Raw genomic sequence first — 14,521 nt, 5'->3', positions numbered from 1 at the left:
CCAGAATAGAGTCCTGAAATAGACCCACACTTATATGATCAAATGATTTTCAAACAAAGTGTCAACATAATTCAATGAGGAAAAGATGGTCTTTTAACTAACAGTACTGGAACAATTGGACATCCCTGATTGAAAAAAATAAACCTTGACTCTTATCTCACACTACACACAGAAGCTAATTCAAAATCAATTTTAAACTTAACTAATAAGAGCTAAAACTATAAAACTTCTGGGAGAAAATATTTGTAAAAATACTTAGGCAACCATTTCTTCGATAGGAACAAAACATGAACTACAAAAGAAAAAAATTGATAAAATGCATTCCATCAAAATTAAAACCTTTTCACCTCAATGAAAATCAGAAAACAAAAAGGTAAACCACAGCCTGGGACACTATATTTGCAAAATATATATCTGACAAAGGACTCATATACAGTGATATATAAAGAATGCTAAAAATGAAACACTAGGAAGAAATACATCTCGATATTTTTTTTTAAAAAAAAGATACATGAATGGCAACAAGCAAATGAAAAGAAACTGAAGATTATAAATTAACAAGACTAAAATTATCAAGTGTTGGTGAGGATGTGGAATAACTGTGCCTCTTCTACGTTGCTAACGAGACTGACTGCAAAATGGTGGAGCCACTTTGGTAGTCAGCCAGTTTCATATGTATTATACATTCAACAATTTCACTGCTAGGTATCTATCCAAGAGAAATGAATACATGTATGTATTCATGAATGAAACTTGTATGTGACTCCCCATAGCAGCATTATTTAAAATAGCCCCAAACGGGAAACAATCCAAATGTCCATCACCTGGTGAGGAGATAAACAAATCATGGAGTTTGGTACAACAGAATTCTACTCAGCAATAAATATGGAACAAATTAGTGATGTATACAACAGCATGAATGAGCTCAAAAGCATCACACTAAATTAAAGATACCAAAAATCACCCGTGTATTGTATGATTATACTTATTGAAATTTTAGAAAACGCAAAATTATAGAGACAGACAGCATAAAGATGGTTGCCTGAGACTGGAAGTGGGGCAAGAGACTGATGGCAAAGGATCAGGAGACATCTTTTTGGGTCATGGAAATGTTTTATATCTTGATTTTGGTGGTAATTACAAGACTTTATATATTTTACCAAACTCACTGAACTGTACACATATATGGGAGAATTATATTGCCTGTAAAGTATACCCTAAAAATGTTTATACCCATTGTATTTTTTTCTATTGCTGCTATAACAAATTACCACAAATTTAGTGGCTTAATTTATTATCTTACAATTCTGTAGATTAGATGTCTCACTGGGCTAAAATCAAGGTGTCAGCAAGGCTGTGTTTCTTTTGGAACCTCTAGAGGAAAATGTTTCCTTGCCTTTGCCACCTTTTAAGGCTGCCCTCATTCCTTGGCTCATGGCTCTCTTCTGTCTTCAAAGTCAACGATATATTTCGGCCAAGTCCTCATGCTGTCATTTTCCCAACTCTCCCTCTTCTATAACAAAGGACTCTTGTGATTATGTTGGGCTCACCTAGATAATCAGGATAATCTCCCTAATTCCATCTCATACCTTAATTCCCCTTTGCTATGTAAATTAACATAGTCACAGGTTCCAAGGATTAGGATGTGCACATCTTTGGGGGCTATTATTCAGCCTACCATACCTATAGACTCAGTTAAATCCATTGTTGAAAGTTTATACCAACAAAGTAATACAAATGAAGGAAGGAAAAAAAAAGGAAGATATTGAATCCATTTAAGTGGCTACAATATGGTATCTCTAAACAATGTGATATTGTGCAGCTATTAATAATGAGGAAAAGCGTGAGGTTATGTAAAACATGCTCTTGTGAAAAATCAGAATATATAAAATAGTGACCCTCTTGTGATTACAACCATGTAGAAATTATCTTAATATATGGTCAGAGAACAGAAGGGAACAAACCACCACAGAAAATGAGGTCTGGAAGGGACTGTCAGTGAACCATTTTTTCATTTAATTTTTTTTAAAATGGTGTTTTGTAAAGTGCCAACCAATTGCTCAGAACAATATATGAGATGTACTGGTCCTTCTGTTTTAATCTGCCCCAAGGAAAAGTCAAATCTCCCATGGAACTGTCTTCTCCCTAAGGGATTTGTGCAAGAATACCAAAGGCTAGTAAACCAGTAAGCCAAACTTGTAGTCATCAAGTTAATTCTGATTCATAGTAACCCTGTAGGACACATTAGAACTGACTACATAGAGTTTCCAAAGCTGTAAATCTTTACAGAAGCATACAGCCTCATTTTCTTCCACAGAGTGGAGGGTAGATTTGAACCATAGACCATGGTTAATTCCTACAGAGAGTCCAGAATTTCTGAAGGCCCTACTTTGTGCTGGGATTTTCATGCAATGGTATTGACTACTTTTTCAGTGCAGTTATTCCTTATGTGATTTCTCTCTACGCCTTACTTCTTTGATTCTTGCTTTTCATTGCCAAAATCAGTATTAGCCTGTGTATAGCAACCTGGGGAAGGCTAATGTAGGGTTTTTATCTTCCTTAGACTGATCAGCTGTTAGGAAAAACAGGTCATGGTAAGTAAGAGAAAGCTTCTGGAACAAGGTCATCCAGAGGCACACACCTTAGGATTTCCAGGGACTCAGGCCCCCTGCAAACATGTGGAAGAGAGCTGGCAATCATCTGAAAGGTCACCTTAAAAACCCTATGGAGATCAGGTCTATTCTGCAACGCATGGGGTTGCCATGAGTTGCAATTGACAGCAACTGGTTTGGTTTTTGGTTTGGTCTGCCTATATAAACAATTTGATTAAAAAGTACATTGCTCTTTGACAAAGGGCCAAAATCCATTAAATGGGGGAAGAGAATGTTTGTTTAATAAATGGTGCTGGCAAAATTGGATATCCATTTGCAGAAAAATGAAACAAGATCTGTACCTCACACCATACACACAAACAAATTCCAGATGGATCAAAGACTTAAATGTGAAACCTAAAACTATACCGTTCCTCAAGGAAAAACCAGGGACAAATTTGTTGTTGTTGTTATTGTTATTGGGTGCCATCAAGTCATTTCTGACCCTATGCACAGCAGAATGAAACACCAACTGATCCTGTGCCAGCTCCGTGATCCCTGCTATACTTGAGCCCATTATGGTAGCCAATGTGTCAATCCATCTCGTTGAGGGCCTTCCCCTCTTTCATCGACCCTCCACCTTACCAAGCATGACATCCTTCTCCAGGGGATGGTCCCTTCTGACAACATGACCAAAGTAGGTGAGACTAAGTTTGGTCATTCTTGCTTCCAAGGAGCATTCCAGCTGTATTTCCTCCAGGACAGATTTGTTAGTTCTTTTAGCAGTCCATGGTACTTTCAGCATTCTTCTTCAGTACCACAACTCAAAAGCATCAATTCTTCTTTGGTCTTCCCTAATCTTTGTCCAGCTCTCACATGCATATGAGGCATGAAAATATCATGGCTGTGTCAGGCGCACCTTAGTCCTCAAGAAGACATCTTTGCTCTTCAGCACTTGAAAGAGGTCCTTGGCTTGCCCAGTGCTATATGCCATCTGATGCCCTGACTGCTGCCTCCATTGGCATCAATTGTAGAAATAAGCAATGTGAAGTCTTTGACAACGTCAATCTTTTCTCTATTCATCGTGACGCTGCTTAAAGCTCCAGCTGTGAGAATTTTTGTTTTCTTTATATTGAGATGTAATCCATACTGCAGACTGTAGTCTTCAATCTTCATCAGTAAGTGCTTCAAATCATCCTCACTCTCAGCAAGCAAAGTTGTGTCATCAGCGTATTGCAGGGTTTTAATGAGCCTTCCTCCAATCCTGATGCCACGTTCCTCTTCATATAGTCCAGCTTCTCGGATTATTTGCTCAGCATATAGATTGAGTAAGTATGGTGACAGGATACAACCTTGACGCACTCCCTTCTTGAATTTAAACCATGAAGTGTCCCCTTGTTCTGGGCAAATTTAGGGCCTTAATATATATAAAGGTTGTATCCTATCGCCATACTTATTCAATCTATATGCTGAGCAAATAATCTGAGGATCTTGGGAGCTCTGGTAGCTTAGTGCCTAAGGCACTTGACTGCTAACCAGAAGGCTGGCAGTTCAAACCCACCAGCCACTCCTCGGAAAGAAGATGAGGCGATCTACTTCCATAGTGATATTGCCTTGGAAATCCAAGGAGGGGTCGCTATGAGTCAGGTCTGACTCGATGGCATATAACAGCAACAACAACAATATATAGCATAAATAGACTATCAAGCATAACCCAAAATGTACAAACAACAGAAAATAAACTAGATGAACAGCACCTCCTAAAACTTAAATTTTTATGTGCTTTCAAAGACTTCTCCAAAAGAGTCAAAAGAGAACCTACAGATTGGGAAAAGCATTTGGCAATGACATATCTGACAAGGGACTTATCTCTAGAATTTATAGAAAACTTCAACAGTTCAATAACAAAAAGATAAATAATCCAATTAAAAAATAGGCAGAAGACATGAATAGACACTTCACCAAAGAAGATATTCAGGAGGCTAACAAACATATGAAGAAATGCTCACGATCATTAGCCACTAGAGAGATGCAAATCAAAACAACAATGAGATGTCACCTTGCCCCAGAACTAGTAGCAAAGTTCAACAAGACAGAAAATAACAAATGCTGGTGAGGATGTGGAGAGATTAGGACGCTCATACACTGCTGATGGGACTGTAAAATGGTACAACCACTGTGGAAAGCAGTATGGCAATTCCTTAAAAAGTTAGAGTTAGAAATTCCATTTATATCCTAAAGAAGTGAGAGCCAGGGAAAGAACAAATATATGCACACTCATGTTCATCGCAGCACTATACAATAGCCAAAAGATGGAAACAAATTAGGTGTCCTTCATCTGAGGAATGGATAACCAAACTATGGTACATACACACAATGGAATACTATGCAACCCTAAAGAATGATGTAGAATCTGCAAAACACAGCATAACATGGATGAACTTGGAGGACATTATGCTGAGTGAAATAACTCAATCACAGAAAGACAAATATTGTACTGGTCCATTATTGTAAAAAGTCAAGGAAAAGTTTCTATATGGAAGGAACTTTCCTTTGTTGGTTATCAGGGATGGGAGGGGTGGGGAGGGAATACTGTTAGATAGGTAGAGACAAGTATTGATTTGGGTGAAGAGAAGGGCAATGTACCAAATGTGAGTGATCAACACAGTGGCACTAAGGAAGAGGAAGACATAGAAAGGTACATGGGATATATAGACAACAAAGATGAACCCCTTTGCATATACAGTACTGCGTTGTCAGTGAAGGTAAACACGGATATATGGGTGGATAGATGGGTGGACAGGCTGAACTATTAGGTATGTCTATGCAGGGGGGAGTGTGCCCAAGACCATGTATAGGGTTGGCAGACAATGTTTCTGCAAGTGTATTGGTATGTTCTGTAAGAATTCCCAGGTATACAGTAGAGCTGAAAAGGGTTGTAGTCACAAGGTTGTAGTCACTTCTTGGCCATAGCCAGCTATGCAGAGGGAGTGAGTAGTTGAGCCTGTGAGGTTGGGACCATAGTTGCAGGTGACATCAAACTCAATTGGCATAATATACTACACAAAATATTGTTCTACATCCTACTTATGTGAGTAGTGACTGGGATCTTAAAAGCTTGCAAGTAGCCATCTAGATGAGAGCCAAGAAGAATGAAGAAAACCAAAGATTCATGGAAACAATTAGTCCAAGCGACTGGTACACTATGTGATCCTCAGCCTATATGGCAATGACTATGAGACCACAAGAACTAGATAGTGCCCGACTACCACTGTCAACTACTCAGACGGGGCTCTATGTAGGAGATCCTGTACTGAGTGGGAGAACAATGTGGAACAAAACTCAAAATCATTTGGCAAAAAAAAAGGGACTAGGTTTGCTGGTCAGACCCTGATGGAACCATTAAGACTATGGCCCCTAGCTGCCCTTCAGGTCTGGAATTAAACCCATTCCTGTGGCTTCCAGCCAAACGAGACAGGCATATGAGATCAACATTTTCACTAGGTAGATACACTCCTTGGAGAGAACAATCATGGGAGAATAGAAGGGCTGTGTATACATAGGGAGACAGCTCAGGGGGCAGGAGTGCATGGAGGGAAGGACACAGGGAAGAGGTAACTATAGGGAGGAAGTGGGAGGGAAGCTGTTGGATTGTGGTAAATTGTAATCAATGTCATGAGACAAAGCATATGTGAACTGCTGTATGGAAAGTGAATTTGCTATATAAACTTTCACTCAAATCACAATTAAAAAAAAAGTACATTGCAAAACTCATGGGCCTATGTGAGGTATAAAAATTTATCAGTGAAGATAATTGGCTTATCAGTCAGTCAGTACAAATGAAGAGTCTTTATAGTGTTCAGGTAGCATCTTTTTCAGTTCTTTTTACCAAACACACTCATTGTTCCTGGCTAACTTTGTATCTCCCACCACGAGAAAAAAGGTGGTAACACTTATTACTCACAAAGCCATGAATTTTTTAAACTGTTTTACTGCAGTTCCCTAACACCAGTTACTTAATGGCTGCACCTAATAGGTACTAATTTCATGTGACTCTCTCAAAAACTGTTACTATACTTGTTGATGATGACCAGAAATGTAAGTCTCACTCAGAGTGTTAAGAAAATATAAGAATGATAATTCATTTTCTGGTTATTAAAGTTATATTTGAGATTTTATAGCATAAACATAGATTAACACATTTCAACTGTGTCTTCTCTTGGACTCTTTAGGCATTACTAGAATATTATCTCTTTCCATGTTGATCTAACCTCTGCCTTCCACAGACTGCCACCTGTGAGCAGCATAAATTAGAAACTGGGGGTCAGAACCAAAGCAGTCCCAACCATAAAAGGAGTGTCCATCCAGTCTGAGAGAGAGCTATTGCAAGGGCCCAATTGTGTTGTGGCATAAGGTTCTAAGAGCCCTTGGAGGAGAAGGCCCAGACTCTCCCTGGAAGATTGCCTCACTTGTGGTGCAGAGCAGGGGGTGAGATGTCCACCAGAGGGGCAGCAGTAGGGGCACACAGGGTAAAGTTCACCTGTATCCATCCTACCACCCTCAGGGGCTGTAGATAGGAGGCAGCTCTGCAGTCAGAACACAGGTGGGAAAGTCAAGGTAGAAGCCCACATACGTGCGTAAGCCCAAGATTAAGCAATAGATTGTCAGTTGCCTGGAGTCTGAACACACGCTATGTCTGACGTGAGAAGCAGTCAAAAGTATTATATTACCACCATTCTGGCAGTCCAGTCATGCAGCATCTACCAAAAAGTACACTGTGAAGGTGAGCTGAAAGGTCCATGCATCATGATCACTTCTCAGATATGAGTCCCCATAAGCATAAGAGTGCCTTGTGACATCTTATTGATCTCACTTGTTGGTAGAACTGGGGATGATGGTGGGAATAGCTCCCAGACAAGGAGGTACAAGACCAGAGTCCAGAGAACCCTGCCCAGATCCACCTCTGCCACCCCTGCCACCTCCGGGCACTGGAAGGAGATTTAGAAGATTTCTATAAAGGAGCTTTCAAATCCAGGACACACATGGGACATGGCCCAGGGCCAGAGTACACCACTGGTCTCTCAGGGCACTGGACCGGGACTTAGAAAGTTTTGAGGAAAGCACTTCAGAGCTGGGCCTTGTTGCCTGGGCCTAAAGGTGGTACTGAAGTTATCAGCACTCGGCATATTTTGGGGTATTTTTTTTTCTTTCTCAGTACATATTTTATGTTAGTCTCTTTAGATGAGGTAATTTCAAGGGTGGAAGAAAGTTCCACTCTCGTTCACACAACAGACCAAGAAAATACTGAACCTGTTAAACAACCAAGCCATCTTAAATCCTTTCTAGATTAAGATGGGTGTTATTAAATTAATCTGTTTCCTTGCCATAATTAACTCTATTTCTATGGATTCAACAGGGAGCTCTGGTAGCATAGTGCCTAAGGCATTTGACTGCTAACCAGAAGGATGGTGGTTCAAACCCACCAGGCACTCCTCGGAAGGAAGATTGGGCAACTGCCTCGGAAACCCAAGGAGGGGTCACTATGAGTTGGATCTGACTCAATAGCAGTGAATTTGCTTTGGTTTTTTATGGACTCAACTGGGGTACTGGTAAATACAGAGGGTGAGATTGGCTCAGGTAAATCAGGGTGCGTTGGAGGCATCTATTCTTTGTAACACTGATGAATGTAGTGTGGAGAATTTCTATTGTTCCTTCCATTCTCTGGAATACTGGAGTACTGTTTGGGGAGTGTTCTTCTGACACTCTCATTAAGTAATTACCTCTCAAGGATTCTGGCTAGGGCAACAAGATCACATGAAAAGTCATGATGTATTACAGTAATTCAGCAGTCAAAATTTGACTTTTTTTCTTTTTGAAGATAGATATCAATCTTCTATTCACACATTGATTGACTACATGGTCCAACCTGCCTGGATTATTGCAACAGATTTCTAAATGTTCTCTTGGCAACCTCTCATCCTTCTTCCCTCATGTGTCAGATAATTCTAAAATGCAAATCTAATCATGTTACTCCCACTTGTCTTTTTAAGGTCTTGCATTGCCCTTCATATCCTTTCATTGGCATTCCCCACACTTTCTCTTGCCCACAGGTCTTCACACATGTTTGCTCTACAGGAAACATTCTAGCACTCTCTTATCTCTGTTGACCTGTCTAATTTATACTTGCTTTTGTACCTCAATTTAAATTTTACTTCCTCTTAGAAGCTACCCAGATACTCCTAGATTAGTCTGCTCTACTACCAAACAATCACATTTTATTGTTTTTGCTTTTTTATTAGCCACTCTTTCTCACCAAATGCAAATCTGATGAGAGTAGGTACTGTGTCTATCCTGCTCACCATCATAACTTTGTCTAGAGCATAGTGGGTACTTAACAGATATTTCTTGATAAATAAATTATAAACTTTTTACAACTTCATGAAGTAAGCAATATATCAGCATCATTTTATAGATAAGTAAAACAGTTGGACTTTACATGTTGAACAACAGTTTAGCAGATGTCTAAGCTTTAACTTTCTCCTTCGGAATCTCAAGAAGAAAAAGAAATTGTGTGTTGAAGCTTTAGTGTTTTTCATAACTATCATCTTGGTAGTCACTTACATAAAATTTGGCATGAATATGGATAAATGCATATGAAATATTCAGAGTTATCTGTATCTTTAGTATGATGGTCGTTTTACCATCCCAGTTATCATCACCCAATATGTGCTTCAACTCAAGTCAAGAATGTTTCTTTGTGACTTGATGTCTAGGTTCAGAGTCAGAAATTTTTAAGTATACTTGTCTAGGCCAGAAGAAGTCTCCAGACCATGCTTTCTCTGGTATGAAAATAGCAACACAGACCTAATACATTCAACCTACCATGGCACCCCCTCCATCAAAGAAAAACAAACAATCTATTCAGCTTTGTTCTGGGCTCAGCAGCTCACATGGCATGAGCTTCGTGGCAAAACTTAGTTCAATAGCCATCCAATGTGGCTGCTCCTTTAATCAAACAATTCTTCATAATATAAATGTGTGTTTTGTTTTGTTTGTGGTTGAGAACAAACCGTCCAGTTAGAAAAAGATATGGATCACATTGCTCTACTGGTTCCCATCAAAACACCTTGGGGCAACAAATGTCTTTCATTCTCTTTCAGTTTCAATTGGTCTTAAAATCTTTATCCAGGTACCTAAGTGTCTATTCCAGAAAATTATATATGCAAATGTTAATGAAGTCATGAGATTCTTAGGAAAATCCTTCCAGGTCCTCACTAGTTTTGGGGTCCAACACTGTTAAGGGTACCAAGAATATCATACCAAAAAAAATCACTGCCATTGAATCAATTCTAACTCATAGTGATCCCCACTGGTTTTCCAAGGCAGTAAATCATTATGGAAGTAGATTGCCCCATATTCCTTCCATGGAGTGGCTGGTGGGTTTGAACCACTAACCTTCTGGTTAGCGGTCAAAGGCCTTAGGCACTGTACCACCAGAGCTCATTAAGAATATCATATTACACTAAAATTTTAAAGCAGTGTAGGCAATATCTGAACATTGCATTTTATAGAAAATAAGAGGAAAAGGAAGAACATTTGCATGTCTCAGTCTCTTACTATCCTTAAACTTCAATCTGACCATAAAAGAAAACCAAAGGACTCAAAGAGATAGTCACCCTTGACCCTAAAATAGTTAAGTAAACTAAGACAAAGAGGAAAACAAAGGGAGTCCAAAGGAAGAACAGATAAAAGGGCAGAGAAATAATATTGTGCTATACCCATGTTCAGCATCCCTGATAGGAATAATTGGGTGTTAACACTCAGGTGCGGCAGTGATAATCTGTCAGAATTAGAGAGATATGACAGATGGTTGGTGTAATCACCCCATAAGTTGTGGATAGTAAAGGTCAGAAGTGCTCATGCTGCTTCCTTGTTGGACTCTTAGATATTTTGTAAGCATTCTCTCCTTGCCTTTGCTTATGATGTTTCCTGAAAAGTTTGCAAATCAATAAGCAAGGAACAAATTCCAGCTAGCAGACATGCTCTATTTGGTTTTCAGGGTGGGATTTATTTATTTAAATAAAATCCTATTCCTATCTTCTCTTAAGAAATTAGAGGGTCTGAAAATACTGATCTCCATATTCCTGGATGACAACAATCAGTGGGAGCTGAGTAGTAGCCCTCCTTTCCATGGGTCCTGTGTTTGCCACAGTTGTTTTCACTTTCTATTTTCTTACACCAGTCCCCTTTATTCATCTACATCATGAGCCTGTCTCCTTTAGGGATAAGAACTTGTAATCCCCACTCCACAGAGACTGCCCCCCCATCTCTACCTATTAATTTTCTACCCGTCATTTATGGCACATCTTAAATGGCAACCTCTTTTCCCTTTTCCCAACAATCAAATGTACATAAGTTCTTCCTCTTTTGAATACCTGTAACATTTGATATACTCTTGTTTGTAGCATACACAGTATGTAGTAATACTATTTTTCTTATTTGTATTGTGCATATCTTATCCTCCTGACTGTAGTGTAAGATTTACAAGCTTACACATTCATTCATTCATTCATTCAACAGGAATGTATTAAGTACTAGATGCCACACACTAGGATATGATACTGCAACAAATAAAAGAAACAGAGTACAGTCGCTCAAGGAGACATAGAGAGCAGGAACTGTCAATTACTCATCTTTGCTTCCACTGCAGAGCCCAGGAGAGTGCCTAGCACTTAATAAATAGTTGACATTTGTGATATGAATTTAGAATCACACATTTACAAAGTGTCTTCTACTTGGCAACTCTACTAACCCAGATTATGTCATTCTATTAAATAAAAGTATTAGAGCTATATTTCTTCAAAAAGAAGTCTAATAATCAGAATTTTCATTAATGTATAAAACAAAAACCAAACCCACTGCCATTGAGTTGATTCCGACTCATAGTGACCCCCCTTGGGTTTCCAAGGCTGTAAGTCTTTAAGGAAGGTTGGGCAATCTACTTCCATAGTGATACTGCCTCAGAAACCCAAGGAGGGGTCGCTATGAGTCTGGTCTGACTTGACAGCAAACCACAACAACAACAAGTCTTTACAGAAGTAGATTGCCTCATCTTCCTCCTGTGGAGGAGCTGGTGGGTTTGAACCACTGACCTTCTGGTTAGTAGCCAAATGTCTTACTCACTGTGCCACCAGATATTTCTTCTTCCTTTCCAGTTACTCTGAATCACTAAGGTTTAATCCTGGTCAGATGTACTTTGATGATCCTCTAAATTTATTTACCTGGGTAACTGCTGAAAGAGAGACGATTACTTTTGGAGTCTTTATCTTTGATGTTGAAGTCCCAGTGTTTATATATCCTCAGCATGGCTGCATATGTGAACCAACTTGAGTGAGCAAAAAAGATATTCTCAAATCCAGGAAGAACCTATGGCCAGAAAAACAGTGGAAGATGCAGAGACAGAGAGATCACTGAGTACAATTTTAAGTGTTGGAAGCATACAGGGATTTCTGCAACTCAGTCCTTAAAACTTAAGTGATTATTGCTACATTTACAACAGGAAAACATGGCCAAGGAGTACAACATCAACTTTTACTGTACAAAAAACAGATAGACTCCATCCTTTTAAAGTCCATAATGGAAGATTCTGGGAGGTGGAAATGCCAGGTGCATAAAAGAAAATGTAGAAGAAGCACAGGTGACCTCATATACTTCCAATTTCCTCTATGAAGGGTTCTTCCAGTTATTAACTTCTATGATATAGGAACCCAGGAGCAGGCAAACAGCTCTAGGTAGAGGTGATGAGATATTGCCATAACTTGGGTAACATACAGAAAGTGTCTGTGTGTACCAGAAAGAGAGAAAAAGAGGGGCTGCTGTGTGTAGCTTACCTTAATGAGAGCAGAGCAATGTCCCATTTCCACTCTTTTTAGAAACTTCAGGCTGTTGTTTTTACTGAGAGAGAATGAGGGAATCAGATCCAACAGATCTCCAACAGCATTCAGGAACTGAATCTGGAACAGCGTGAGGGGCTGGGAAAAAGGACAATGATTGCACTTAACATTGATTTGTGACAGATGTCATTTTCTATTTTTCCTCTGCTTCTTGTTGTTGTTAGATGCCATCGAGTCAACTCCAACTCATAGCAACCCTATGTACAACAGAATGAAACACTGCCCAATCCTGTGCCAGCCTCACAATCCTTGCTATACCTGAGTCTATCATTGTAGCCACTGTGTCAATCTATCTCATTGAGGGCCTTCCCCTTTTTCATTGACCCTCCACTTTACCAAGCACGATATCCTTCTCCAGGGAATAATCTCTTCTGACAACATGACCAAAGCAGGTGAAACAAAGTCTGGTCATTCTCACTTCCAAGCAGCATTCAGCTGCACTTCTTCCAGGACAGATTTGTTAGCTCTTCTTGCAGTCCATGGTACTTTCAGTACTCTTCACCAACACCACAACTCAACCTTTTGGTCAACTCTTCTTTGGTCTTTCTTGTTCATTGTCCAGCTCTCACATGTATATGAGGTGATTGAAAATACCATGGCTTGGGTTAGGTGCACCTTAGCCTTCAAGGAGACATCTCTGATCTTCAGCACTGTAGTAGCAGATTTGCCCAGTGCAATACGTTGTCTAATGTCTTAACTGCTGCTTCCATTGGTGCTGATTGTGGATCCAAGTAATAAGAAATCTTTAACATCTTCAATCTTTTCTCCATTTATTGTGATGCTGCTTATTGGTCCAGTTGTGAGGATTTTCATTTTCTTTATGTTGAGGTGTAATTCATACTGCAAACTGTAGTCTTCAGTCTTCATCAGTAACTGCTTCAAGCCATCCTCTTTGTGCAAGCAAAGTTGTGTCATCTGTGTATCCCAGGTTGTTAATGAGTCTTTCTCCAATCCTGATGGCAGTCTTCTTTATATAGTCCAGCTTCTTGGATTATTTGTTCAGCATACAGACTGAGTAAATATGGTGAAAGTACACAACCCTGGCACACTCCCTTCCTGATTTTAAACCATGCAGCTTCCCCTTGTTCTGTTCGAACAACAGCCTCCTGGTCTATGTACAGGTTCCTCAAGAGTAGAATCAAGTGTTCTGGAATTCCCATTCTTCTCAATGTTATCCATAATTTGTTATAATCCACACAATCAAATGCTTTTGCATAGTCAATGTAACATAAGTAAACATCTTTCTGGTATTCTTTGCTTTGAGTCAAGATCCATCTGGCATTAGCAATGATATCCCTTGTTCCACATCCTCTTCTGAATCCAGCTTTTATTTCTGGAAGCTCTCTGTCAATATACTGCTGCTGCAACTGCTTTTGAATTATGTTCAGCAAGATTTTATTTGCATGTTATATTGATGGTATTGTTTGATAATTTTCACATTCTGTGGGAAAACCTTTCTTTGCAATGGGTTAAATATGGATCTTTTCCAGTCAGTTGACCAGGTAGCTGTCTTCCAAATTTCTCTCATAGACAAGTAAGTACCTCAAGCGCAGATCTGTTTGTTGAAACACTTCAATGTATATCCCATCAATTCCTGGGGCCTTGTTTTTTGCCAGTTCTTTCAATATACTTTGACTTCTTCTTTCAATACCATTGGTTCTTGATCATATGTCACCTACTGAAATGGATGAACATAGACTAATTCTTTTTGGTACAGTGACTCTGTGTATTCTTTCCATCTTCTTTTGATGCCTCCTGTATCATTCAATATTTTTCCCATAGAATCTTTCAGTATTGCAACTTGAGGCTTGAATTTTTTCTTCAGTTCTTTCAGCTTGAGAAATGCTGAGTGTGTTCTTCCCTTTTGGATTTCTAACTCCAGGTCTTTGCACATTTCATTATAGAATTGGCTTTGTCTTCTTGAGCTGCTCTTTAAATCTTCTGTTCAGCTCTTTTATCTTGTCATTTCATTTTTTT

General features: G+C 39.3%; 1 protein-coding gene across 1 annotated transcript in view; it reads right to left on the bottom strand.

Moving 5' to 3' along the window:
* Positions 1-14,521, bottom strand: part of PLBD1 (phospholipase B domain containing 1) — an 87,730-nt gene that overhangs the window by 27,948 nt on the left and 45,261 nt on the right. The window contains exons 5-6 of the mRNA XM_007944471.2: positions 12,482-12,622; positions 11,873-12,017 (exon numbers count right to left, since the gene is read on the bottom strand). Coding sequence (XP_007942662.2) covers positions 11,873-12,017; positions 12,482-12,622 — 286 coding nt within the window. The remainder of the gene's footprint in view (positions 1-11,872; positions 12,018-12,481; positions 12,623-14,521) is intronic.

The sequence above is a fragment of the Orycteropus afer genome, unplaced genomic scaffold (genome assembly GCF_000298275.1).
Source record: "Orycteropus afer afer isolate SDZICR_OR568_19922 unplaced genomic scaffold, OryAfe1.0 scaffold00126, whole genome shotgun sequence".
NCBI lineage: Eukaryota > Metazoa > Chordata > Mammalia > Tubulidentata > Orycteropodidae > Orycteropus > Orycteropus afer.
The sequence above is the reverse complement of the archived record's forward strand: the minus strand, read 5'-3'. Positions and strand labels throughout refer to the sequence as shown.